Source organism: Emiliania huxleyi, assembly GCF_000372725.1.
Source record: "Emiliania huxleyi CCMP1516 unplaced genomic scaffold EMIHUscaffold_56, whole genome shotgun sequence".
Lineage (NCBI taxonomy): Eukaryota > Haptophyta > Isochrysidales > Noelaerhabdaceae > Emiliania > Emiliania huxleyi.
In genome coordinates this window covers 101,212-125,010 of record NW_005197803.1, presented here as the reverse complement: position 1 = coordinate 125,010, position 23,799 = coordinate 101,212, and the positions used below count along the sequence as shown (strand labels likewise).

General features: G+C 65.5%; 7 protein-coding genes across 7 annotated transcripts in view; 3 read left to right on the top strand and 4 right to left on the bottom strand.

Moving 5' to 3' along the window:
- Positions 1 to 3,452, bottom strand: part of EMIHUDRAFT_213049 (hypothetical protein) — a gene marked incomplete at both ends in the record, with an annotated part of 5,480 nt that extends 2,028 nt beyond the window's left edge. The window contains 6 exons of the mRNA XM_005765215.1: positions 331 to 367; positions 547 to 967; positions 1,138 to 1,713; positions 1,988 to 2,286; positions 2,549 to 2,708; positions 2,809 to 3,452. Of these exons, the coding sequence (XP_005765272.1) occupies positions 331 to 367; positions 547 to 967; positions 1,138 to 1,713; positions 1,988 to 2,286; positions 2,549 to 2,708; positions 2,809 to 3,452 (2,137 nt within the window). The remainder of the gene's footprint in view (positions 1 to 330; positions 368 to 546; positions 968 to 1,137; positions 1,714 to 1,987; positions 2,287 to 2,548; positions 2,709 to 2,808) is intronic.
- Positions 3,453 to 5,529: 2,077 nt separating this feature from the next.
- On the top strand, positions 5,530 to 6,106 carry EMIHUDRAFT_357144 (hypothetical protein; the record flags this gene model as incomplete). Its single annotated transcript, XM_005765214.1, has 1 exon — positions 5,530 to 6,106. A coding segment is annotated over one exon (327 nt), but the record flags the coding sequence as incomplete, so codon positions are not given.
- Positions 6,107 to 6,525: 419 nt separating this feature from the next.
- Positions 6,526 to 7,329, bottom strand: EMIHUDRAFT_104012 (hypothetical protein; the record flags this gene model as incomplete). Its single annotated transcript, XM_005765213.1, has 3 exons — positions 6,526 to 6,663; positions 6,739 to 6,866; positions 7,110 to 7,329. 3 exons carry the CDS (start codon positions 7,327 to 7,329, stop codon positions 6,526 to 6,528), a joined length of 486 nt encoding a protein of 161 aa, XP_005765270.1.
- Positions 7,330 to 9,038: 1,709 nt separating this feature from the next.
- EMIHUDRAFT_357142 (hypothetical protein) lies at positions 9,039 to 9,910 on the bottom strand. Its single transcript, XM_005765212.1, has one exon. It carries the CDS (start codon positions 9,817 to 9,819, stop codon positions 9,118 to 9,120), a length of 702 nt encoding a protein of 233 aa, XP_005765269.1. The 5' UTR covers positions 9,820 to 9,910; the 3' UTR covers positions 9,039 to 9,117.
- A 1,097-nt stretch (positions 9,911 to 11,007) lies between these two features.
- Positions 11,008 to 12,294, top strand: EMIHUDRAFT_104010 (hypothetical protein; the record flags this gene model as incomplete). The annotated part of the gene is made up of 1 exon (XM_005765211.1): positions 11,008 to 12,294. One exon carries the CDS (start codon positions 11,008 to 11,010, stop codon positions 12,292 to 12,294), a length of 1,287 nt encoding a protein of 428 aa, XP_005765268.1.
- A 2,492-nt stretch (positions 12,295 to 14,786) lies between these two features.
- Positions 14,787 to 15,938, bottom strand: EMIHUDRAFT_104009 (hypothetical protein; the record flags this gene model as incomplete). Its single annotated transcript, XM_005765210.1, has 1 exon — positions 14,787 to 15,938. One exon carries the CDS (start codon positions 15,936 to 15,938, stop codon positions 14,787 to 14,789), a length of 1,152 nt encoding a protein of 383 aa, XP_005765267.1.
- Positions 15,939 to 18,773: 2,835 nt separating this feature from the next.
- EMIHUDRAFT_66958 (hypothetical protein) lies at positions 18,774 to 19,145 on the top strand (the record flags this gene model as incomplete). Its single annotated transcript, XM_005765209.1, has 1 exon — positions 18,774 to 19,145. A coding segment is annotated over one exon (372 nt), but the record flags the coding sequence as incomplete, so codon positions are not given.
- Positions 19,146 to 23,799: the final 4,654 nt, after the last annotated feature.

The following is a 23,799-nucleotide window of genomic DNA, read 5'->3' as shown; positions in this document are numbered from 1 at the left end:
CTGCAAAAAAAGGGGAGGGGAGGGGGGGCGATTAGAGCTGGATATACGTACGGTAGGGGCCTCCCATCCTGACTAGGTCCAGCCCTGGGTGGCGCAAGATCTGACGTTTTGTGTCTGTAAGTATAAAGATGAGAGTGAGGTTGAACCGGACCCAATCAAAGTCGGCGGGTTTCGAGGGGGGGGTATGACGAAAAACGGCGGGCGCATTTGGGCACATGACAGGGAGAACTCTGTGGTGGACCCGCTGGGCGAAAGGAGCTCGCAGACCGTTGCAGCCTCACGATGTCATTGAGCGGAGCGAGTGCGAGCGCGGCGGCCAAGCAGCGGCACCAGCCACCAGGAGTAGCGGCGAGCTGACACGAGCGCGCTCGTCGATGCGGCGAGGGGGCAGAGGCAGATGCCCGAGCTGCCGCCGTACGTGCCAGAATTCGACCTCGCGTTCATGTCTCAGAGGGTGGGGCTAGGGGCTGGGTGGTCAGGCGCGTCGCCCGGGGCGAGGGCGCCTTGCGGCGCGCAGGTCGGCAGCAGCAGGCTGCCGCGGCGCACCGGGCAGCCGTCCTCGAGCAGGAGCCACTCCGACGAGAAGGTGCCGGGAGAGAGGGGGAGGAAGTCGTGCCGGTTGTGCACGCGCACGGCGGCGTGCAGCGGGCCGGCGCTGACGCCCTCCACGCCGATCGGCTGCTGGCAGTACTTTGCCTCGTGCGCGTGCGGGTTTGGACGCCGGTCGGGCTGCACGAGGCCGTTGATGCAGAACGCCTCGTCCGAGGGCGTGCCGTCGGGGCCAAAGTCGCCGCCGTAGCCGAAGCGCTCAGCGCCGCAGACGCCGCCCGCGAGCGTTAGCCCCTGGTCCACCCAGTCCCAGATGCAGCCGCCCTGCAGCACGCCGTGGCGGCGGATGACGGCCCAGTACGCGGCCAGACCGCCGCACGAGTTGCCCATCGCGTGTGAGTACTCGCACATCACGAGCCTACGTGCTGAATACGCCAACCTCAGCGCGGGAACGCAACTCGCGTGCCGCGTCTTCAGAGTAGCGCGTGAGTACGAGGCAGGCGACTAGCGTGAGTACAGCGGAATACGGCCGAGTACGGCTGGGTACCGCTGAATACGTGTCCTCTCGAGTCGCGCCAGTCGGAAGACAAGAGCACGTCTTCCCCTTCTAGGCTCACGAGCGGGAGCGCGCGCGGGTCGAGCTCGTGCCGCTGCGCGTATAGCTCCAGCTTGGCGGGCGAGGGGTACATCGGCACATACAGGTCCGTGCCGACGTCGATCGTCTCGAGCTGCTCCGTCGACCAGCCCGGCTCGAGGCGCGCGTTCTCGTACTGCACGGGTCGCGAAGGGTCGCGCCGCTTGAGGTACGCGTAGGCCGCGTGGAAGGCGGGCCCGTTGCCGGCCTCATTGCCGAGCGACCAGACGATCACGCTCGGGTGGTTCTTGTCGCGCTCGCACACGCGGCGGACGCGCTCGACGTGCGCCTCGCGGAAGTCCGGCCGCGCCGCGAGCGTGTGCTTCGGCTCGAACCCCATGCCGTGCGACTCGATGTTTGCCTCGTCGATGACGTAGAGGCCGAGCTCGTCGCACAGCTCGTACCAGCGCTCCGCGTTCGGGTAGTGCGAGGTGCGCACCGTGTTGAAGTTGAGGTCCTTCATCAGCCGCACGTCGCGCAGCATCGACTCGTCCGACACCACGTGCCCCGTCTCAGGGTGGTGCTCGTGCCTAACACAGTCCGCAGCACCCTCCCCCCCCCCCTCCCCCTTCCCCCCCCCCCCCCCCTCCTCCCCAAACGCTCGGCTAGATCTCGACTGGATCTCGGCTAGATCTCGTGCCGGTTGACCCCCGCCAGCGTGACCGGCCGCCCGTTGACGAGCAGCCGGCCCGCCCGCACCTCGACGGTGCGCAAGCCTACGCCAGCAAGACGCCGAGGTCAGGGTGCGGACACGGCAGCGCCGCGTGAACACGAGACAGCTACGAGTGCAGTGACGACCGCCACAGAGGGCTGTCGAACCACGCGTCCTCTCGAATGCTAGTCGGAACGTGCAGAGGTCCGTGTTCCGCGTCTAGGCATCGCTCGCCAACCCGCTGCGCGAGCACCTCCACCACGGACCCGGCCGCGTCGCGCAGCGTCAGCAGCAGAGTGTACAGCGACGGCGTCTCGGCGCTCCACGGGAGAGCCTGCCCCGCCGGCACCCGCAGCGCCGCGTGCACCAAAGCGCCGACCTTGCCGCCCGCCCGGCACAGCGGCGCGCTCACCCTCGCGGCGGCGACGGGCGGCGCGGCGAGGTCTGTGCCCTGGTGCGCCGGGTGCAGCTCCGGCTGCGCGCGCCTGTGGACACGTCTCGGACGCGTCACGGACGTGCCCTGGAGATGGCCGGGGCGTAGCTCCGGCTGCGCGCCGCCGCGGCAGCAGCTCCAGCTCGACGCTCGCCGCCGGCAGTGTTTCTTCTTCTGCCCAGCTCGCCGCCGCGCCGCCGCAGCCCGCGCCGCCGCCGCCCTCTGCGCCCGCGGCGGCGGCCGAGGCTGGCGGCGGCGCGCGCAGCAGCTCCAGCTCCACCTCGACTAGGCCTGCGCCAAAGCCGTCGCCGACGGCGTCGATGCGTGTGCGGACAGCGAAGTCGCGCACGTGCAGCGACGGCCGCGAGTAGAGGTAGACGTCGCGCGTGATGCCGGCGAGCCACCACATGTCTTGGTCCTCGAGGTATGCACCGTCGCACCTAGCCGTCCCATCACCTCGGAAGTGTCTCGGAGGTGTCTCGGAGGTGTCTCGGAGGTGTCTCGGAGGTGTCTCGGAGGTGTCTCGGAGGTGTCGCGCACCAGCAGAGGACAAATAGGGCGATGAGGCAGCTCTCGCCGCGCGAGACGTGGCGCGTGATGTCGAACTCGACGGGCAGCTTCGAGTCCTGCGAGTAGCCCACCTCCGCCCCGTTGACCCAGACGTACACCGCCGATGTGACAGCGCCGAGGTGGAGATAGACTGGGCCGGCCGCGGGGTCCCAAGGCATGTCGACGGCGGTGCGGTACTCGCCGCACGGGTTGTAGCGCGCGCCGGGCTCGCGGCCCTTGTACGCGATCGCGGGCGGGTTGTGCTCGAACGGGTACTGCACGTTTGTGTAGATTGGAAACCCGTGGCCCTGCAGCTCCCAGTTGCCGGGCACCTCGATCTCGCCCCAGCCGCTGTCGTCAAAGGTCGGCGCGGCGAAGTCTCCCGACGGCACACCGTTGGCGGGCGCACTCTCGGACCAACGGAAGTGCCACCTTCCGTTGAGCGAGAGATATCGACCGCTCTGTGCTCTGCCGGCGAGCGCCGCCTCCCTGCTCTCCGCTGCGCAGTGCGACGCGCGCGCCTCCTCTCTGCCGATGCCGAAGCACTCTGGGTTCTCCCACTCGGCGGGGCGACGGCCCGACGCGACGGGCAGGGCGCTGCTGCCGGTGAAGACGGGCAGGGCGCTGCTGCTCATGGGGAGCACCTCAACCTCTCACAGGGGCCCCCCGGCCAGCGCACAGCGCCATAGGAGGTATACTGTCCCGTTTTGCTGTTCACAGCTAGGGACGGCCTCTGCTGCAAAGTCAAATCACCCCCACCACCAGCCACCTCCCACCTCCCACAGGCAAACCTTCGGCTCCCGCTCAGAGGCTCGCCGCGCCCGTGCGGCGCGCCGAGGCGGCGCCGAGGCCGGCGCCTTGCACCCGGCCCGCGGCCGGCACCGCCTCACCCCACAACTGACCACCCTGCGGCCCCTGCGCAGGCGTACCACAGGCGTCGCTCAAAAAGCGACGCCGGGTGTGGGCTGCTCCCTTGACCCGTCACCCGCCGCGGCCCGTGCGGCGCGCCGAGGCGGCGCCGAGGCCGGCGCCTTGCACCCGGCCCGCGGCCGGCACCGCCTCACCCCACAACTGACCACCCTGCGGCCCCTGCGCAGGCGTACCACAGGCGTCGCTCAAAAAGCGACGCCGGGTGTGGGCTGCTCCCTTGACCCGTCACCCGCCGCGCCCTCGCCCGGCCGCCTCACCGCTCACGGAGGCTGCTCGCCGCCGCCGCCGCGCGTCCCGCGCCGCCACGCATGCCCCTTGCCCTGACGCGCGCGCTCTGCAGCGGCGCAGAGCGCGCGTCCCTGGCACAGACGGAGCAGCGGCCGCGCCAGCGGTCGCTGCTCCGCCCCCCCGTCGCGCGCGCCGCGCGCGCGCCGCCGCCGCCGCCGCCGCCGCCGCCCCCTCCTCGCCGTCTTCCCCACCCTACCCTCTGTTGCGCGCGCCGCGCCGCCGCGCTGCGCGCCCCCGCCCCCGCCCCCGCCCCCGCCCCGGCTCCCAAGCGCCCCTTCCCCGGTAGGTGTGCGTAGAAAGTAGAACCAATCGAGAGGTGGCAGAAGCCGCCGTGTGTGACACATATTGCGGCACGTGAGAGTGAGACAGAGCCCCGGCAGCGGCCAGCGCGCGCGCGCAGCGGCCAGCGCAACAGGCGTTTCAAACAGCAAACGGGACGGCCTGCGCAGCCTCTAACTATTTTTCTTCTCAATAACAAGGCTGTGAACAGCGCGCAACGGTCGCGCCCACCTGCCACCTCGCCTCGCCGGCTGCATCCCGCTCGCGGCGGTCGCCACCATCCCTGGGCACCGCCACTGCCCCTGTCCCTGCCGCCGCCGTCGCCTTCCGATTCCTCCCCACCGCCCGGCCTGATCCGCGGCGTGCAACGCCCCCCACGTACAAACATGGGCACACACCTCGGCATCGCCGATCCTGATGCCGCCGCCGCCGTCCCTGTCGCCCCCGCTTCCACCCACTTGCTTTACTGCCGACTCCAAGCGGGAGGCAGCAATAGCACGCAGACAGAACCCTGAGAGAGAACGTCTTGGCCTGTCCGAGGGTTTCCGGCAACCCAGAGGGAAACCAGAGGGTCCCCAGCACTTTGCGTTTCCGGAAGTTTCCAGGGAAACCAGAGGGTGTTTGGTGCTCCATTCTGTTTCTCTCGAGTTTCCCTCGGGAAACTCGCGCGCGAGTTTCCCTGAGTCTGAGAGCTGGTCTGCAGCTGGTCTGGGGCAAAATCTGGGGCAAAATTGAGGAAATCGGCACGATACCCAGGTATTTTCCAGGTATACCGGGGTTTTCCAGGTATACCCGCAAAATACCCGGTATTTTGCCGATTTTGGCCCCAAAACAGCCTCAGACACGGCTCAGAGCCCCCCCAAAATGACGAATTCCACGGAGTTTCCCCGGGGTTTCCCGAGGAAACTAGAGGGTGTTGTAGGGAAACGAGCAGGAAACACGGAAAGGAAACCAGGTAGGGTGCGAGAGGAAACCCTCGGACAGGCCAAAGAACGTCGCCATCGTGTAGCAGGCAGGCCTGGCTAGCCGCGTGTTGGGGAGTAGTGTTTGTGTGTGTGGTGTACTCTCTCTCCACTCAGTGTATAGTGAGTGAGCAGCGCACGATAAACAGCTGAAAAACCTCGAAGCCCTGGGCGCCCTCCCCCTACTTGTAAAATTCTAAAACGACGAAGCGCTCTCTGTGGCTTCCAATCATTGACCTCAAGGCCTGGACCTCTAGGTGTCGTCCCGACATGTCGGGCTCCACGGACTTCACCCTGTGGGGCCTCGCAGAAGAAGGGTCGGCAACCTATAAGTTCGCGCTCCTGCCGCCGCAGCATAAGCGGGCATGCTTGACGCCTGTCATGCTCTGCTCCAACAATTCGGGCGAGGAGGCCTTTGTCACGACGATATTTGACGAGGATGGCACCAACGAGCTCGACCAAGAGCGCGGGCGGCAGAGCGCAAGCGAGCGGCTGGGCGCAGCTCGGGTCTCACCCTCCCGCCAGGTCGTGTCCTCGACTGCATCGTGGCCGGGCAAGAAGGGCGTGCGCGAGGAGCGCCGCTCCAACGACTCCGTCATGGCGGCAGTGATCGACTAGATCGGCGCATCAGGCAGAGCCCGCCCCGGACCAGGCCGATGCGCTTTAGATGATCGCACGTGTCGGTGCACTGCGGTGCGTTTTGTGCATTGTGGTTGGGCGCCGCGTTTGCTGTGCAGTTAGTCCCAAGAGGTCGGCCGCAGGAGCTAGCCTCGCGATGTGACACCGTGTCTGATGGCTCTCGTTGTTAGTTAGTGCCGTATACTAGAGAGAGCGTCCCCCTCCCTCGAGCCCCCTCCCGCGCCCGCCCCCGCTGGGGCGCGCCGCGCCGCCGGCCCGCCGCGCCGCGCGCGCGCTTCCGCCTCCCCTCGAGCGCCCCTACGGCCCGCGGACGCCGACCGGGCCTCTGAGACTGAACTCCGCGCGTCTGCCGTTTTTCCTGTCAAGCGTCGTGGAGCGCTGAAGCGCCCTTCGCCCGGCCTCCCCCGCCGAGCTCGCCGAGATCACAATCGAAGATGAGAGTATCTCACGCCCGCGTCGCCGCACTAGCCACCGCGGCGACATCAGGCACAACCAACCAACTCCCCCGTACAATATTGCTCGCGCGCACAGGCGCGCGGTGCGACGCCCCCCGCCCGCGGCCTCGAGTGTACTCCACATGCCAATCGTCCCAGCGTCCGTATGCCGCCCCCTACTCGTCCTCCTTTTGAAACTTGTCGACGATGTTCGCCTGCACCCACGGCGTGGTGCCGAGGGCGAGGCCGATGCGCAGTGGGATCGCGAAGCGAGCGACGTTGACAAACGCAAAGGCCTCGGCGCCGAGCTTTGCCTGGGGCGAAAACACCGGCGCCAGTAAGTGAGTCTGCGGCTCGGGGCAGCAAAAGTGAGGGCGAGCGCGGCACACCTGGTCCTCCGAGTTGGTAAGATCCGGCCAGTGGCCCGTCACCTCGCGGTAGCCCAGCACGCAGACCGGCACCGACACGCCCCAGAACGCCCACTCCCAGAACACGTACGAGATGATGCCCGCCACACCTGCATAGGCGCGGCGGCTCTTTCCTCACTCCGGCCGACTGCCCGAGCGGGCGCAGCAGCACCATTCGTGCGCTATTCTCTATTGTTCGCGAGGCGGTGGGGCAACTTCGGGCGCGAGCAACACTGCCCCCCACTCTTTGCGAGCGGGTGGGGCGGATTGGTTCGGCTGAGTGCGTGGCGAGTGGATTGGGTGAGTGGGTGGCGAGAGTGGACTGGGTTGGTTCGGTTGAGCAGGAGGCGAACCTGCGTCCTTGATCTTCTGCATCGTGACTCCGCCGCCCTCTCCCTCCCCAGCGTCCTTGCCGTCCTTGAGACGCATGACTGGAGCAAACGCGCCGGAAGACCGGGCCGTGTGTTTTGAAAGCAGGGCGCTGCTGTGGTGAATCGCGGGCGCAGCGGCGGGTACGACCAGTGCGGCCGACGACGCCAGCAGCGCGCTGCTTGCGAGCAGCAGCGAGGACATCTGCGGGCGTGCAGCGGTCGATGGAAGCTTCGCGAGAGGGTCGAAAAAATGCCGCGGTTCTCGCAGTCTGTGTCCTGACTTGCCAACAATACACCTGAACCAAAGGGACAAAACAAAGAAGACAAGAGACAGGACATCTCACTCAAAAAAAAGAAGAGCTCCGCTGCGCTTCTTAGCTCCCCGGCCCTGGATGTGCGGTTAATGACTGCACTCCCTCCAAGTGCTCCAAGTGCAGCAACCTCGCTGGGCCAGAAGATCGGCCCGCGAGGTGGGGTGCGTCTGAACCACACGTGTCCCTCCATTCACACTCTCCCAGTCCTTCCTGGTCTAGTGCCCGTCTTCTCCGCCCGTCGTGCTGAGTTGGTCGCACCTCCGTGCATCTTCGTCCTTTAGACGTTTCACCTAACCCATACGACCGATTCGTTTCAGAGTACAAGTGGCGCACGGCGCACTGGCGCTCGTTTGGCTGCAACGCTTCCGACATGAATGCATACCTTGAGCCGCTGCTCTCGGGGCGCAGCGTCGACGATTGTCACTTTGTCGCTCAGCACCGGTTCATACACGACGAGGTCAACGCCGCCGTGCTCTGCGACCACGTGCTGCCCTTCGAAGCGCTCGCAGAGGCGGTGCCGCGGCTACTCCGCACCTCGCGCCCCCTCCCGCACACTCGGAATGTCGGTTCGCGATGCCGCCTCACGGCAGAGCAGCTCAACGCGCGGAACCGACGACTCATCCGAACGCGCTACGCGGAGGATATCGAGCTGCACGCGAGAGCGGTTCGGGCATGAGCCATTATTTTTGCCGTCGCGGCATGTCGGTGCTCGGTGGTGTCGGGACACGGCACACGCGACACGCGCGTAGGGACACTAGGCGCACGCTTATAACTACGGTCTTATAAGGCAAGCAGAATTGCCAAAATTCGACCATCCCCCTCCACACACCACACGCGCAGCTGGAGGCCCTGGAGCAGCTCGAGTAGCAGCAGCTCAGCAGCACCACCCGCCGGCCCTATCTAGGCGTGAGGCCAACCTACTTGCTACTACCTACTAGCACCCTCGACTCAGGCATCAGCTGATAAGCCGCCGCGTCGAAGTGCTCGCTCATTTCTTGCGTACGAGAAAGAAAGTCCGCGACCATCTGCGACTGCTGTTGTTCGAGGCTCCACGCTGCCCGGCAATGGGCAAGGGCGGCAACCTGAAGCTCGCGCCTCCTCCAAACAACTCGGACACCGCGTACGCCGCGCAGAAGCAGCAGTGGGCGCAAACGCGCAAGGAGAGGACTGCAGAGGCGAAGGAGCAGTCAGCGGCACGTGAGCGTCGCAAAGAGGAGGCTCTGCGGAAGGATTCCCACCGCCTGAATAGAACTGCTGCGGCAGAGCGCGAGGCGATCCAGCGGCAGGGGCGCAAGGCACGCGATGAGGCCTGCCGCGACGCTGCTCGGCGAAGGAGGGCCAAGGCGGAAGAGGGCTGAGGAGTTGTGCCGTTCTGCTCCTGCTGCTGATAGCGAGGACAAGCGTGTAGCCATAGAGCATGAGTCGGTGCCTCGAGGCACGAGGACGGAAGGGAGCCGTGGCCCATGTCCATATGTCCATGTGGGTTGTGAGAGTGCTGGGAGCTCAGCCGACAGCGCCCCGTGCATGGAGCGGCCAGTCTAGGGCGGGCCCGCCACCCGGTCTGGACCGCAAGTAACGAAAACAGGGCGCGTGTTCTGTGTTCACAAGACATCACACCACATCTATCATTTCTAATCATGTGCACATGAGCGAGGCCGCGGAAGAGAGCCTCTCTACTAACCGATGTAGAGGCCGGACGAGAGTCGGGTGGGGCCGCCGCCGCCCTCGCCGCTGCTCGGCTCCTCCGGCGGCGCTCCGTCGGGCGCGAGCTCCTGGATCGCCCCCGTCGCCAGGCCGCCGTCCTCCTTTGGAGGCACATACTCGACGCCGACAAAGGCGGCGAGCGCCGCCGGGTCGAGGCGCCGCTCCACCTTGGTCTTGCGGCGGCTCGCGCTGAGCAGGTCGCACGCCTCGGCCACGTTCTCGCTGCCGATGTAGTCGCGGAGCAGCCAGGTGGCCAGCGCCAGGTTGGTCGAGGAGCGTCCGTCGGCGCAGTGTACGACCAGCTTCTCGCGCGCAGACCTCGCCGCAGTGCATGCGTCGGTGAGTGCGGCGGCGGCGGCGGGAGACGCCGCATCCAGCACCAGCGGCGAGCCCACGCCCGCCGCGCTCAGCGCGGCGGCGTAGCCCCCGGCGGTGCCGTCAGGCGATCGGGCGGCGGCCTCATCGGCCGAGAGGAAGGCGACCGCGCGCCGGATGCCTGCGCCCTGCATGTGCGCCAGCCAGTCGCCCAGTTCCGCCGCCGACGGCGCGGCGGCCGCTCCGTGCACCACCTCGTCCGGCCGCGACGAAGCGGGCGCAAAGTCAAAGGGCGGCGGCTTTGGCTCGCCGATCCCGGGCTGCGCCGCCGCCTCGTCACCGAAGAGGAGCTGCGCCATCGGTGCGGCGGCGCGGCCGGGCGCGCGGACGGGAGGGCGCAGCAACGCCGGACGGACGGCCGCGGAGAAGCCCACAAGAAGATGGAAGATTTCAGTCTGCATGGGAGGCCCTAAATAAAATAATTGAATCATGCTCCAAGTGCTCCAAGTGCTCCAATCGCACATCGCCGGCTGAGCTCACGCTGCCAATCTCGAGGCCTCGCGTATGCAGCGCCCCCCGAATTGTGGTCTAGAGAGGCGTTATCGGCCGCGCCCGCCGCTCAAGTCCCTTGGAACAGGGTGTCGGAGAGAGAGGGTGAGGATCCCGTACCGTGGCGGGTTGCGGCCTTACGATGCGTCCTCGTCGAGTCGGGTTGCTTGGGATTGCAGCTTGAATTGGGTGGTAAATTCCATCTAAAGCTAAATACTAAATACAGCAGCAGCGCAGCACCCCTTGAACGCCGATGTCGGGTGGCTGGAAAAGTCGGTAGCCCCGGCACGCGCGCGTAGCGCCCGAGGTGCGAGCTTGCTCGGCACCTGGGCGGGACGCGTCCACACGCCGCGGCGCGCCCGTGCGCTGGCGGCGCTCGCCCGCGCTGGCGTGACAACACTCGACACCCGCTCGACACCCTCGACACCCTCGACACCCTCGACACCCCTCGACACCCCTCGACACCCCTCGACACGGTCAAGCATGGTTTCAGCCTCGACAGGCCTCGACAGGCCTCGACAGGCCTCGACAGGCCTCGACAGGCCTCGACAGGCCTCGACACCTCTATCCCTCGACAGCAGCTCGACACCCTCGACACCGGGCCTCGACACCTCGACACCAGGGCTACAGATAGACCCTCCAATCATGAGAAACCTCTAACCTGATCGGTCGTACTGACCGCCGACCAGTGAGATCACTCCAAGGCGCTGCGTAGCGAGGAGCTCTTCCAGCCGTGCGTGGGATGGCGAGGGCTCGCACCTCAACCTCTCACAGACAAGCACACAGCGCCATAGGACGTATTTTCTTCTCAATAACAAGGCTGTGTCAATCCCCCGCACCACCGCCGCCACCGCCTCGCGCGTTTAGCGGGGGGTCGGAGGAGCCTATAAAGAAAAGAAACGCAACGTGCAAGGTGCTTTTCGCGCGCGCAACGCGTTGTCGCCGGCGGCCTCTCTCGCCTCTCTCGGCGCTCCATCCGTGGCGCTCTTTTCCTCTCCATGGCCGCGCCGGCATCCGCCCTCGCGGCGCGCATGCACGCCCTGCCACGCAACGAGCTCGCCGATCTCGCCGAGCTCATCGCGCGTGTGTGCGCCGTCAGCACGGGCGCAGACACGCGCGATGAGCTCGCATTCCCTTCCGCACACGCTGAAACGAGAGAGCACGACGACCTCGTCGAGCTCACCGCGCGCATGTGCCACGCGAGCGCCGATGCGCTCAGCCTCGCCAACGCCGCCCTCTCCGAGCACGTCCCTCCGTGGGCCGTGGAGGACGTGCTTCTCTCTCCCGACCTGCTTCCGCGCATCTTTGCGACGCTCGAGCTCGAGGACGGCGCCGCCGCCGCCGCCTGCTCGGCCTGGCTGCGCTGCTGGATCGACACGGACGAGCAGCGGCGTGGGCTCCGGCCGGCGGAGCTTGGGCCGCTGCCGCCGGGCTTTGACCTGGAGCATGTTTCAGGGCTGGCTGCGCATCCGTCGGGCGAGATGATGGCGTTCACCCTGAGGGGTAACAACGCTGTCATCTTTGTCCTGGACCCGTCGCTGCAAGAGGTTCGGCAGATCTTGTCGGGCCCAACCTGCATCTCCTTCTGCTTCTCCGAGAACCGCCTTTTTGCGTGCATGAGCGGCGCGCGCATCATCAGCTACAGCACCGATTCCTTTGATGAGGTTGCCCGCTACACGGAAGAAGAGCTCGACTACGAAGAATATTACGACTCGGTCGTTGGACCAAACGGGATGGTGCACGCTGTGGCAACTTATGATGACCCCGATGAGCTCGACCAGGAGGGAGTCTCCGAGGCGATCGTCGCCTTTGACCCGATGACGCTGGAGCGGCGCCTTCACTTTGGCCTCGGCGTCTTCAGCAAGGAGATCTACGGGCTCGCCTTCATCGGCGACGAGCTCTACGCAGGAGACAGGCGCGGCCGCAGCATCCGCGTCTTCTCGCTCGCTGGCGTGCACTTGCGGGAGATCAAGGGCGACTGGCGGGAGCCGTGCCGCTTGCTGCACCACAGCAGCCGGCTCTACCTGAGCGAGCAGCGCGGCGATGGGGAGGAGGAGGAGGAAGAGGAGGAGGAGGAGGAGGCCTCGGGCGAGGTCGAGGCGACATGGTCTGAGGACAGGAAGGCGGCCGGCAAGCGCATCTTCGTCCTCACTCCGGAGGGCGAGACGCTGCAGGTCTGGAAGACAGACAGCGACATCTCTGGCATGTACATCTTTGGGCGCGTGCTGATCGCAAAGGTCGGCGCATACATGGCGGGTGAGTTCATCACGCTCAAGGGCATTTGAGAGGCGAGAGCCTCGCTCCGCAGCGCGTGTGCGGTGTGGGCCCGACGCCACCGACGCACGCGCTGACGGCACGCAGCTCGAGTGGCGTGCACGGCGCGGTTGTTAGTACAGAAGCCGGTCGGGACTCGGGTGTGGACTGTGGTGCGTGCACGGTCGCGCGCATTGTGTCGTACTGGGGTTTGCCAGTGTTCCTCTAAAAATGAACACCACAGAGAGCATACAGATACACCGGTCACCGCGCCGCAAAGGATATACACAGAGGAACGCATGCGCGCGATCCACGATCAGGCAATCCGTCAGGGGCGGCGACCCCCCCATCTACAGATGACATGCGCATCCTAGATGCCAAACGCCATCTAGGATGCGTTTACCATCTAAGGATACCGGGTGTCTCCACTATGATTGGGTTCTCCAAGAAGATTTAATCATCTTTAGATGGTGCCCCGCGTCTTTTGATAGCGCGTGACATCTCTCAGATACTGCAGTCGTCTTCAGACGCACAATAAGAACCCGAAATAAAAACCAGTCTTACGGTCTTACATATAGGCAACCGCAACCGTCCATGTAGTAAAGTCAGCATTAGCACAAGGGCTAAGTGCCCCCCACCATCACTCACTGGCTCCCAGTTCCATCACCATCAGTAGTATTCCACAAGTATTCCGACAGAGCAGTTAGTCACATCTCACTTAGCATAGCAACTGAAATTAGCATATATTCACAGTCTCCATTCTAACTTTGATCCAACGGGCTCACACGCCGCTCAAGTCTTTATAATTTAACTTGCATTTTAATCATTACATTAAATGCCAAGCATCTTGGGATGCGAAGCATCTTCAGATGGTTCGAGCATCCCAGGATGCTCCGGCATCTTAGTTGAAAAAAACATCTAGAGATGCTCGATCATAGGCAAGACAGTGTGCAGTCCAAACTTAGATGCATGTTATCTTAATTAAGATGCGCATATCATCTGTAGATGGGGGGGGCGCCGCCCCTGACGATGAGCACCCCGTGCATAGGAAAGCGCGGAGTCGTGTGCGCGGCCGCGTGCAGCTGCAAAGAGCGAGGGTCCTAGCCACCCTTCTCTCTGCAGGCACGGCGGCAGGGCCGCGCAGCCCGCGCCCACCCAGAAGGCGTTCGCGTGTGTGGTGTGGCGTGTGAGTATGTGTGCGTGCAGGCATCGTGCATCGACACGACGAGATGACCGCGGTGCGGGCTACTTAGCTGACAGCAATGGCCGCACAAGTTACGGCGAATTCCCATGAAAACAAGTTAAAATTCACGCAAAAAATCGAAAAAAATCGGCGCCTGCGGCGGGCTGGGGGACCCCATCCCCCCCCCGCATGGGTGCCCCCTAGCCCCCCCGCCTTCCCCCACTGGGCTCTGGGTTGGGCCAGGTACCAATTTTGTCGAATTTATTTCAAAATCTGTAGGTGCGGAGCGCCTGCATAAATTTTGAAGAAATTTGCAGTCGGGCCTGATTTTCATCAAGATCTTTCAAATTTGCCGTGTGGAGTTGGGGGGTGGGCTAGGTTAGGGTTATTAGAGGGTTAGAGGGTTAGGGTTAGGGTTAGGGTTAGGGTTAGTCTTGTTGTGTCTGTATATGCCAGCGTTGCAGGGTTCTGCGCTGGGATCTGGCCCCACAGCGCCGACGACTAAGACTCAGCCCCACACGCTGACCTAGGGTTAGGGTTAGGGTTAGGGTTAGGGTTAGGGTTAGGTCTAGGGTTAGTCTTCTGTGTTTGTATGCCAGCGTTGCAGAGTTCCGCGCTGGGATCTGGCCCCAGCGCCGACGAGTAAGACTCAGCACCGCACGCTGACCCCACCAAATGCCGCCTCAGGGCGCCAGGCCGCCAGCCACCTCTTACACGCGGCCGGCGCCCTCTCCGCGCGGCAAAAGGGTCGAGCGTCCGAGTGGGAGAGTCGCGACATGTCTGCGCACCCGCGTGCCGATGGGCGGCACACGCAAGCGAGAGAGGCCCTGTCACGCCGCCAGTAGCGTTCTCCGCACTCCCCACGCCACCAATTGCCGCCTCAGGGCGCCAGCCACCTCTTACACGCGGCCGGCGCCCTCTCGCGGCAAAAGGGTCGAGCGAGCGGGCAGAGTCGCGATGTGGCCTGGGCGCACCTGGGTGTTCGCCGCCTATATGTTCTATCCTGTGCCAAGACGGACACGTTTTGACAATCAAAATCTACCTCAAAATTTGCGGCCGCCCCTCGAAATTTGCTGATCAAAATTTGCGGTGGCCCGGATCGAAACCTGTACCCCAGACCCAGAGGAGGCGGTGCTAGCGTCAGTGACTTTTGTCGATGTTGGCTAGAAGTGCTGCACCTTTTTGAGAATTTCACCCGGAGAGAGTCAAAAGAATTCTTAAAATACAAGCCGCTCTCACAGCACACTGGCACGACAAGGGCGCGGACTGAGTCAAAAGAAAGGCCACCTGCGGCGTTCATTTCCTCCTCGCCCAACCAAGACCCTCGCCCCCAACGACCCGCTACGTGCCGACGAGCGCAGCGAGCACCGCCGCCGCCGCCGACTCGCCGCTCTGGACGCAGCCGTCGAAGCGAGAGCCGAGCGGCGAGAATGCGTCGCCCGCCAAAACGAGCGCAGGCGCTGCGCGGCCGCCCGCTGCCGGGCGCAGCGGCAGGCAGGCTGCGCCGCCGGGCAGCGCCACCGGGTACCGCACCTGCGACACCCTCCACGGGCGCAGGACGAGGCTCTCGGGCTCGGGCAGCCACGGAAGCAGCTTGCCGACCCGCGCGCGCAGGTCCGCGAGCACCGACTCCTCGGGCTCGGCCGCCTTGAGCGCGCGGATCCCGTACGGCACAGACGTGTGCACCACCAGGCTGACCGCGCCGCCATCCTCGCCGCCACGCTTGGCCGAGTCGTGGGCGAGGTAGACGATCGCGTCGTCGTCGGCCTTGCTCACGTACCGCGCGGCCCAGTCGATGTGGGCCGCAAAGACCGCGGCGGCCGACGCAGGGTAGAAGAGCGTGAGCGCGTACCGCGACGAGTACTGCACGCCGGTGAGGTCGGCCCGGCCGACGCCACTTGCGCCGTCGAGCCAGGCGCCGCCCTCGCCCGTGTCGATCAGCGCGAGCATGTCCGGGATCGGACACGCCACCACGACGCCATCGAACTGCTCGCAACGCCCGTCTGCAGACGTCAGCTCCCAGCGGCTGCGCGCCTCCTCGCCCCGCGCGGCGACGTGGCGAAGCGCGGTTGCGCGCCGAGAGCAGCAGGGACTCAGCGAGCTCATAGAAAAGACGCGCTCGACGATCGATGCGACGCCTTGCGGGGCGACGTAGTTGGTCCCGCCCCCATCAGCAGCGCGGCCGCCCTCGATGCGGCCGCGCATCGGGACGAGGACGCCGGCCGCGGCGAGGGAGTCGTAGAGCGGCTTGTGCGCTTCAGCGACATCCGCGTCGTCCGTGACCGTCACGTACTGGGCGCCGCTGTCGGCGAGGCCAGTCGCACCGCCGAGCACAGTCGTGCGCTCGGTCATCATGCGACCGCCGAGCTGCGCGAGGCCTTCCCAGACGACGACGCTCTCCGCCGGCAGCGCCCGCCGCAGCGCACGGCCGACGGCGGCGCCAGTCAACCCGCCACCGACGATGGCGACGCGCACGGGCGTCGTAGTCGGCATGGGAATAGGTGACATATATGTAGCTGGCCGTGACAGGCCATCGGCGCCACCGCAGCCTCCCTCGCCGCCGTCCCAACCTTCCCTGCCGCCCCCGCCGCCCCCGCAGCCCCCAGCAGCACCTTTGCCGCCGCCACTTCCATTGCCAGGCCCGGGAGGCCAAGAGGCTAGCGGGGCCGACACCCTTGCGATCGCGGTGGGGTCGAGTGCTGGGGCCATCGTCCTCGTCGCCGCGATCGGCTGCAGCTGCGCGCTCGTATACCGACGGCAGACGAGGAAGAGGCGGAGCAGGGCGCGCGAGGAGCGCCTCACGGTCCGAGTGGAGCCACACCAGGAGGTGGAGCTCGCGCAGGTGGAGCCACGCCAAGAGGCCGTCCAAACATGTCCAGAAGGTCCAGAAGGTGTCCACGGCGGAGAGGGCGGCGCGGCGGTGGGCTTAGACTGCTTTCTCCGTCGCAGCCTCGCCCCGGCGTCATCCCGCGGCTTCACCTCGGACGAGCTTGACGAGGAGTCCGCCCGCCTTGTGGCGCGAGCGGATCCTCGCACGGGCGGGCGGACGGAGACCGGATGACGGAGCTGGAGGCCGGCGGAGAGGGCGGCCCGGGGCGGCGGTGGGCTTAGAGACTGCTTTGGGGAATTTCAACGCGGAAATTTTCTTTTCCACCTCATGCTCCCGGCTGCCGCCATCGGCGTCTAGCTTCATTTTCTCCACCGCGTGAGCGCACGCGAACAAAGGACGGAATATTTATTCGGCCGGAGCTGGGCCGCATAAATTGGGAGACGGACTGTGAAGGACGTCAGCAAGTTAGACGTTTCACTCTCCAGAATCGCGCGCACCGCGATGGTGCGCGCGTGTATCATGGCACCGCTCGCGCTCCTGCTGCTCAGAGAGCATGCCGAGTGCGAGCTGGGAGCGAGGATGGTCGGCACGAGCAGAGCGTCATGCATGGACGCGTGAGGCCTGCTCGACGACGAGTTGTGCTGGTTGTGGTGCACGCCAAAGCTGCTGGTTGAGGATCAGGCAGCGGCGACGAGGTGGTGCTGCCACGTCGGAACTGGCGACGCAGCTGCGCAAGGCGGCGCACGGGAGCGGGCCGGCCAGTGGCGGCAGTGGGCGAGCGAGTCAGAGCTTGCTGGACGCTGTGATGATCACTGATGGACCCTGCTGCGCCTTCTGCGCACTGCATCTGGCTAGGGCAGGAGCGGACTCAGCTAGAGCCTGATGGGGCAGGGGCTGAGGCCCAGGACCGATGGAAATATTGGAGCCGCATGGTCGGAATCGACAGTGGCAGTGGCGACAGCAGCGAGGTATCGATGGGATGCGAGGCTGAAAAGCGGGCGAGGTATCAATCGGATGCGAGGCTGAAAAGCGGCAGGGAGCATCCCATTGCGGCAGCCAGGGCGCGAGCTTCAGAGGCAATGGCGAAGGCTGAGGCCACACTGGGTTGGAGACCCAGCAGCCCGGCTGGAGGTGGAACTGCTTATGTGGGAGTTGCTCGCTGTGCTCATTTGGCGAAGGACGGGCAGCTGGAGCCGGGGGGACATCTCAAGGCGAGATTGCAAAGCCTCGGGCCAGTTGGTTACGGAGACACATAATCGGCTCGAGCGGAGGATTATGCGCCCATATGTGGGCAGGGAGGACGGGCCTCTTCGACAGTTCCGCAGATGAGGCGGTATGTAGTCGCACTTGCTGGTGAGCAGAGAGTGCGGAGGTGAGCTCTCATGGACTGCTGGTAGGGGTCGTGCGACTTCCTAGGAGAGCGGGACTGGAGGGGTTTCATGCCTCCACAGGTTCGCCTTCCTCTTCGGGCGGGAAGAGGGAGGGGAGGGGGATGTCGCCGACATAGACCTAGAGGAAGAGGTCTAGGCCGGGACGTGAGGGCGTGTGACCTTGTGGCGGAGCGCCAGTGTGGCGCTCGGGTTGGAGGCATGCTGCCAGCGTCTTGGGAGGGTCGTGGGCGCCGCGCCCAGACCCTCGTTTTGGGGTGGGGGAGCCACTTCGGTAACACGCGTTTAGGGTGTGGGTGGCTGTTCGAGAAAGAATTCCGAAGCGGAAATCTTTGGGAGATCTCAGGAGATCTCGCGCACTCGAACAGGGCACTCACGTGCGGTTGCTCCTCTCTACCCACTCATGGCGTCTCCTGAGAGGACAGCGCCATGACTGTTGTGCATACACACGTTCGGAGCGGACACGACTAGAATAAATATTCTCCACCGCGTGAGCGCACGCGAACAAAGGACGGAATATTTATTCGGCCGGAGCTGGGCCGCATAAATTGGGAGACGGACTGTGAAGGACGTCAGCAAGTTAGACGTTTCACTCTCCAGAATCGCGCGCACCGCGATGGTGCGCGCGTGTATCATGGCACCGCTCGCGCCCGCCCGCCCGCCACTGCTCGCGTTGGAAGCATGGGATGACGTGGTGAGGTGGGGCAGCAATGATTGCGCAGGCAGGGGAAAATCTCATGTGAACTTCCTTGCGAGACCATTGTAGTGACGGATGCACACGCCGTCCTCGCGGTCTCAGCTTGGTCGGATCCTTGAGTCGCGTCGGGAGGGTTCCTGCCCCTTCCTCGTCACAGCCAGGGACCATCACGGAACCTGGCCAGGGGAGCACCACCGTGCGGGAAGGGTGGCTGTTCGAGAAAGAATTCCGAAGCGGAAATCTTTGGGAGATCTCAGGAGATCTCGCGCACTCGAACAGGGCACTCACGTGCGGTTGCTCCTCTCTACCCACTCATGGCGTCTCCTGAGAGGACAGCGCCATGACTGTTGTGCATACACACGTTCGGAGCGGACACGACTAGAATAAATATTCCCGGCCCTTTTGTCACTCTCATGCTGCTGCCCGGCCTATCCGCGCGCCACGCGCCTCTCCGTTGCGCTGAGTTTTCAGGCACGTCGCTGGAGCAGCTTCGGCAAGCGCAGGCAGCGTTTGTCGACGAGCGGGAGTGGTCGCAGTTCCACACGCCCCGCTCGCTTGCGCTCGCAATGGTTGGCGAGGTCGGCGAGGTGTGTGAGCTGCTGCAGTGGCGTGGCGACGCTGGCGCGTCGCCTGGCCTGCCCGGGTGGACGGACGACGAGCGCGAGGCGCTCGCCGACGAGCTGAGCGACGTCCTGTCGTACGTGGTTCGCCTCGCCGACGTGACGGACATCGACCTCCCCGAGGCCTTCCTGCGAAAGGTGGAAAAGAACAGGGCCAAGTATCCCAGCGAGAGGGCGCGCGGCTCCGCCGCAAAGTACACGCGCTATGCAGATCCTGCCGGTGTTGCGGGCGGCGCGGCCGCGCCGGCTGCCGCGCCGGCTGCTGGGGATGGGGACGGCCGCGAGTGGGGCACGCCGAAGCGCATCGAGGACGCGTACGCGCGAGCCAGGACGCGAGTGCAGGAGCAATCTCCCGCGCCTGCGCCGCCATCCGCCACGCCTGCAGCAGGCGCGTCTACGACGGTGGTGCCGCCGTCGCCGCCGCCGCCAGCCGAGGAGCGGTACTGGGGCACGCCGGACTGGGTCAGCTCCGCGTTCGAGCGGGCGTCAAGGCGAGCGGAGGGCAAGCTCGCCTCGATGTCCGGCGAGGAGGCGGAGGAGGCTGCTGACAAAAGCCGGCCTCGGGACGCGGGTCAGGCCCAGGCCGCCGGCGCAGAGCAGGGCGAGGCGCTGAGCGTGGAGAGCCTCGATGAGCTCTGGGGCCTTATGCAGTACGACGGGCCGGGAGACTCGTTCTGAGTACTCAGGGTGTGCCGGTTGCTTGCTACGCGCGGGCCGGCCCCGAGCGCCCCGAGAGGCGAGAGAGGGATCACGCCGCCGCGTCCCGCGACATCATGCGCGGATGCGCCGATCATAGGCTCAACCTGGTTAACAACCTCGAGCGAATGTTGCTATATGCAGTGATATTGTGTGTGTGGAGTGTGCGCGGTTGTCACTTACTTCTCAGTTTTCTTGCGTCTGCGTGTCAAAATTATCCACACACTCGACACACAAAGTCGCGCGAAGAGAACAAGAACCGACGGTGCTCGCCCGGTGGTCGTGGACGTGGTCGTGCTGGTGGAGCTGGAGGGCACAACGAGGGGCGGGGCAACCCTCGCATGTCGCATCTCTCCACCCACGCCCGGGAGTGTACAGCGCGGCTCCGCGAACTAAGTTCAAAGTTGGTGCCGGTTGCGTGGTCCTTTTTTTCGGCGCCCGCGCGCTACTCGTCAAACAAGCGACGCAGCACGCTCTCTCGCGCCGCAAGCGCCGGGCGGACGTGCGAGCGCTCGAAGCAGGCGACGCGCAGCCGCAGCCGCGGAGAGCCCGGCTGCTGGCGCACGTCCTCGAGCAGCGCCTGCAGCGAGGGCGGAGCCGCCGGTCAGAGGGCGTGAGGACCAGCGCAGAGGGCGTGAGGACCAGCGCAGAGGGCGTGAGGACCAGCGCAGAGGGCGTGAGGACCAGCGCAGAGGGCGTGAGGACCAGCGCAGCGGCAGCGAGGCTCCCCCAAGCGTGGTCCTCCTCCCGCCCGTGCCTCCACCCACACCAGCGGCGGGTGCGCCACCCTCGTGGTCCGGCGGTGGCTCGCGTCGCTGTGGAGCTATCTGCAGAGAGCGGCGCGCCGTCGCGAGGCCGGCGCACACGCACGGCGCGCTCAGCCCAGTGCCTCCGGTCGCGAGTGTGGGCATCGCCACCGACCAGAGCCCGGCCGCGCGCAGCTCGCCAAACAGGCTGGCGTGCAGCCGCTGGCTCAGGCTGGCGCCGAGCGCCTCCACACGGGACGCATGCTCGGCGCTGCCCACGTCGCCGGAGATGTGCATCTCGTCGAGCAGGTCCAGCACCTCCCGCGGTGGCGTCGTCACCACCATCGCGACCGCCATCGGCGCCAGCGCGCCGCCCTCCACGAGCGTGGCGCTCAGTGGCGCCAGAGGCAGGCGGAGGGAGCGGAGGCCGTGCTCAAAGGAGGCGCCGGCGGCGCGGCGCACGGCGCCCTGCGCGCCGAGGCCGTAGTTGCGGAGGCTCCCAAGGCATGGGCACGCGACCGCGTCCGCACCCGCCAGGTGCTCCGTGACAGAGCCCTCGACCACCTCGAAGCCCGCCGCAACCTCGGCGCGCAGGCGGCGCGCGGCACGGTAGCCGGCGAGGCCGGCGGCCGCGCCCGCCCGCCGCGCCATCTCGGGCGCGGCCGGGCCGAGCGTCCGCCTCGAGACCTCGACCCACAGCTGGTGCGCGTGCTCGCCGCCGAGGAGCGTGTCGCAAAAGCCGTGGCTCACCACGCCGAGCGCGAAGAGCGAGGCGGGGTCGTCGGCGAGCGCGCTGCCGATGGCGGCGTGCAGCTCCGGGACGAGGTGCTCGAGGGTCGGCGGCAAGGGCTCCATGTGGTGTGAGTCGCCAGTGCAGGGCCAGTGGCTGGCCTTCGGCGATACAAGTGCGGCGATAAAGTGCGCGCAGAGGTTTCGATGACCTGAGGTTTCGATGACCTGCCCAAATTTCGGCGTTGCGTTTTTTTCTCGACCCACGTGCCCCACATCCTGAGGCTTGGCACCACCCACCCATCCCGCATCCCCACCCACCTCACGCACGGCCCACCCGGCTGATGAGGCGAGGGAAACCCACCCACACCGACCGACCCATCCCCACCACCCAACTCCCAACCAACCCTCCGGCCACGGGAGACAAAAAACACAAAAAAACGTGTGAGTGTTAGAGTTGTTTGGTATTGCTAAGAATCTCTCTCGGGAGACACAAGCAAGGTAGCTAGCAAAGCACCCAGCCTCGCGCGCCTTATACAGCACAGCCAAGGGCTAGGGCTAGGGCTAGGGCTAGGGCTAGGGCTAGGGTTAGGGTTAGGGTTAGGGTCAGAGAGTTCAAGCCGTTGTGCAGCTCCTAAGAACGGGCCGCTTCGGGTCGGAATGGAGGAACCAGCGGTCCGTTGACGCGAGCTCTCGGTGAATGCTCCGAGTTCTTCGGGTTAGGGTTAGGGTTAGGGTTTAGGGTAGGGTTGTTAGGGTTAGGGTTAGGGTTAGGGTTAGGGTTAGGGTTAGGGGTAGCTTGTTGTCGTCGCGCCGATAAGACAGAGACACGGGCAGCAGACGCGACCCAATCGACGCACCAGAGCATGGTTGGGCGTGAGGAGAGAGATTTGTGTTGTTTGGGCGTGTGAGCCGCCATCTTGGACCGTGTGGTGAGGCGAGTATTTGCAACCGGGAGCTCGCCGCCGCCCCTACACCGCCGCCGCCGCCCTCCCGAGGCCAGATAATAGCCCAAGTCGAAGAGTGGTGTGCGCCCCGCCCTCGGTATCTGGGTGGCAGGCGGGACTAGAGAGGCACGCCAGAGCACGGCCGGGGACGCGAGCCGCCATCTTGGACTGTGAGGCGAGTATTTGCCACCGGGAGCTCGCCGCCGCCTCTACGCCGCCGCCGCCGCCCTCCCGAGGCCAGATAATAGCCCAAGTCGAAGAGTGCGCCCCGGCCTCGACATCTCGGTGGCAGAGGCGACCCAAGGGTAGCGACGCACCAGAGCACGGCTGGGCGTGTGAGCAGCCGTGTTTGACTGTGAGGCGAATATTTGTCGTCGGGAGCGCACCGCCGACTCTCACACCGCCGCCGCCGCTCTCCCGAGGACAGGAGATAATAACGGCCGCCTCGTCGTCGAGCTCGGCGGAGACGATGGTCGCCTCGCGTTTGAACCCCTCGAGCTGCTAGAGCGGCGTCGCACTCGTCGAGCGTAACAGCAGTCCGCCCTCGGATGACTTGTTGAGCGCGCCGTAAGCCGCCCGTACGTACGGCACGCGGCAGTCGGGGAGCGCGATCTCGGTCAGCTGGTGCCGCGCGTCGCGTGGGCACGGTGCGAGGAACGACGACATGCTGTGGCAACGACGAGAGCTGTCGTGTGCCTCGATGCTCGAAGACGCGCGCGAGGCCGAGGGGAGAGAGAGAAACGACCGAACCTTACCCACACACAGACTCCACACACACACACACACAGTCACCACCCACCCACCCACCAACACCATCCGGGGCCTACGAAGCGTTTACCTACCCGCTACCCACCCACTTTTTCAAGAACGGATGTGCACCAGTGCAGGGCTCGTTGTGCGAGTATATGGGCCACGATGTCTCAAATAAGAGGGGTTTGACTCCTACCAGCTCCTGACGCTATCCCTGGCAGCTCTAATGGCCAGGATCAGTAGTGTTGTGATAGAGGGTGCCCATACTAGCGCAGGAGCTGCCACACTCGCCCGGACCGTCCCCTTCTGGGGCCGGTTCCGCAGCCCGCGAGAGCCGACCGCGGGGCTGTGCCGCGGGTGCCTACTGCCGAGTGCCACAAACACTGCGCCGTCCCGCCATCACCTACAGGCTGTCTTGTGTGATGGTTGGGATGTCCAAACGCCACCATCTTGGCTCTTGCGACCTCAAACCCGCGAGCTGTATGGGTGGTCCTGACGTCGACAGACGCCCGATGACCACGGTGAAGCTGAGCCGGAACGCGTCGACAAGTCTCGTCTGAGCCCGTGGCGGTCGCCGGCTGAGTCGCCGTACACGGCCCGGTACCTCAGGCGTCACCTCCGCAGCCTCAGGTCTCACACTCCATCACCTCCGACGGGACGCCGTCGGTGGCACGCTCGGCGGCGAGTTTGTTGCAGCCCCACAGCGAGCACGGCGTCGAGCCTACTCACTCCAGTTGGTTCGGCACACTCGGTGGGGTCCACCGAGTGTGCCGAACGCGCGAGCGGTGCGTCCTGGCAGCCCGCGCTGGCTGCGGAGCTGCAACAAACTCGAGACACGCTTTTTTGGGACATTTTCGACGCTTTTGGCCCATATACTCGCACAACATGCCGCAGAGCCGGCAGAGGCACGTGTTGACTGTTGTGAGAAAAAACGCAATCGCGGCTTCGGGC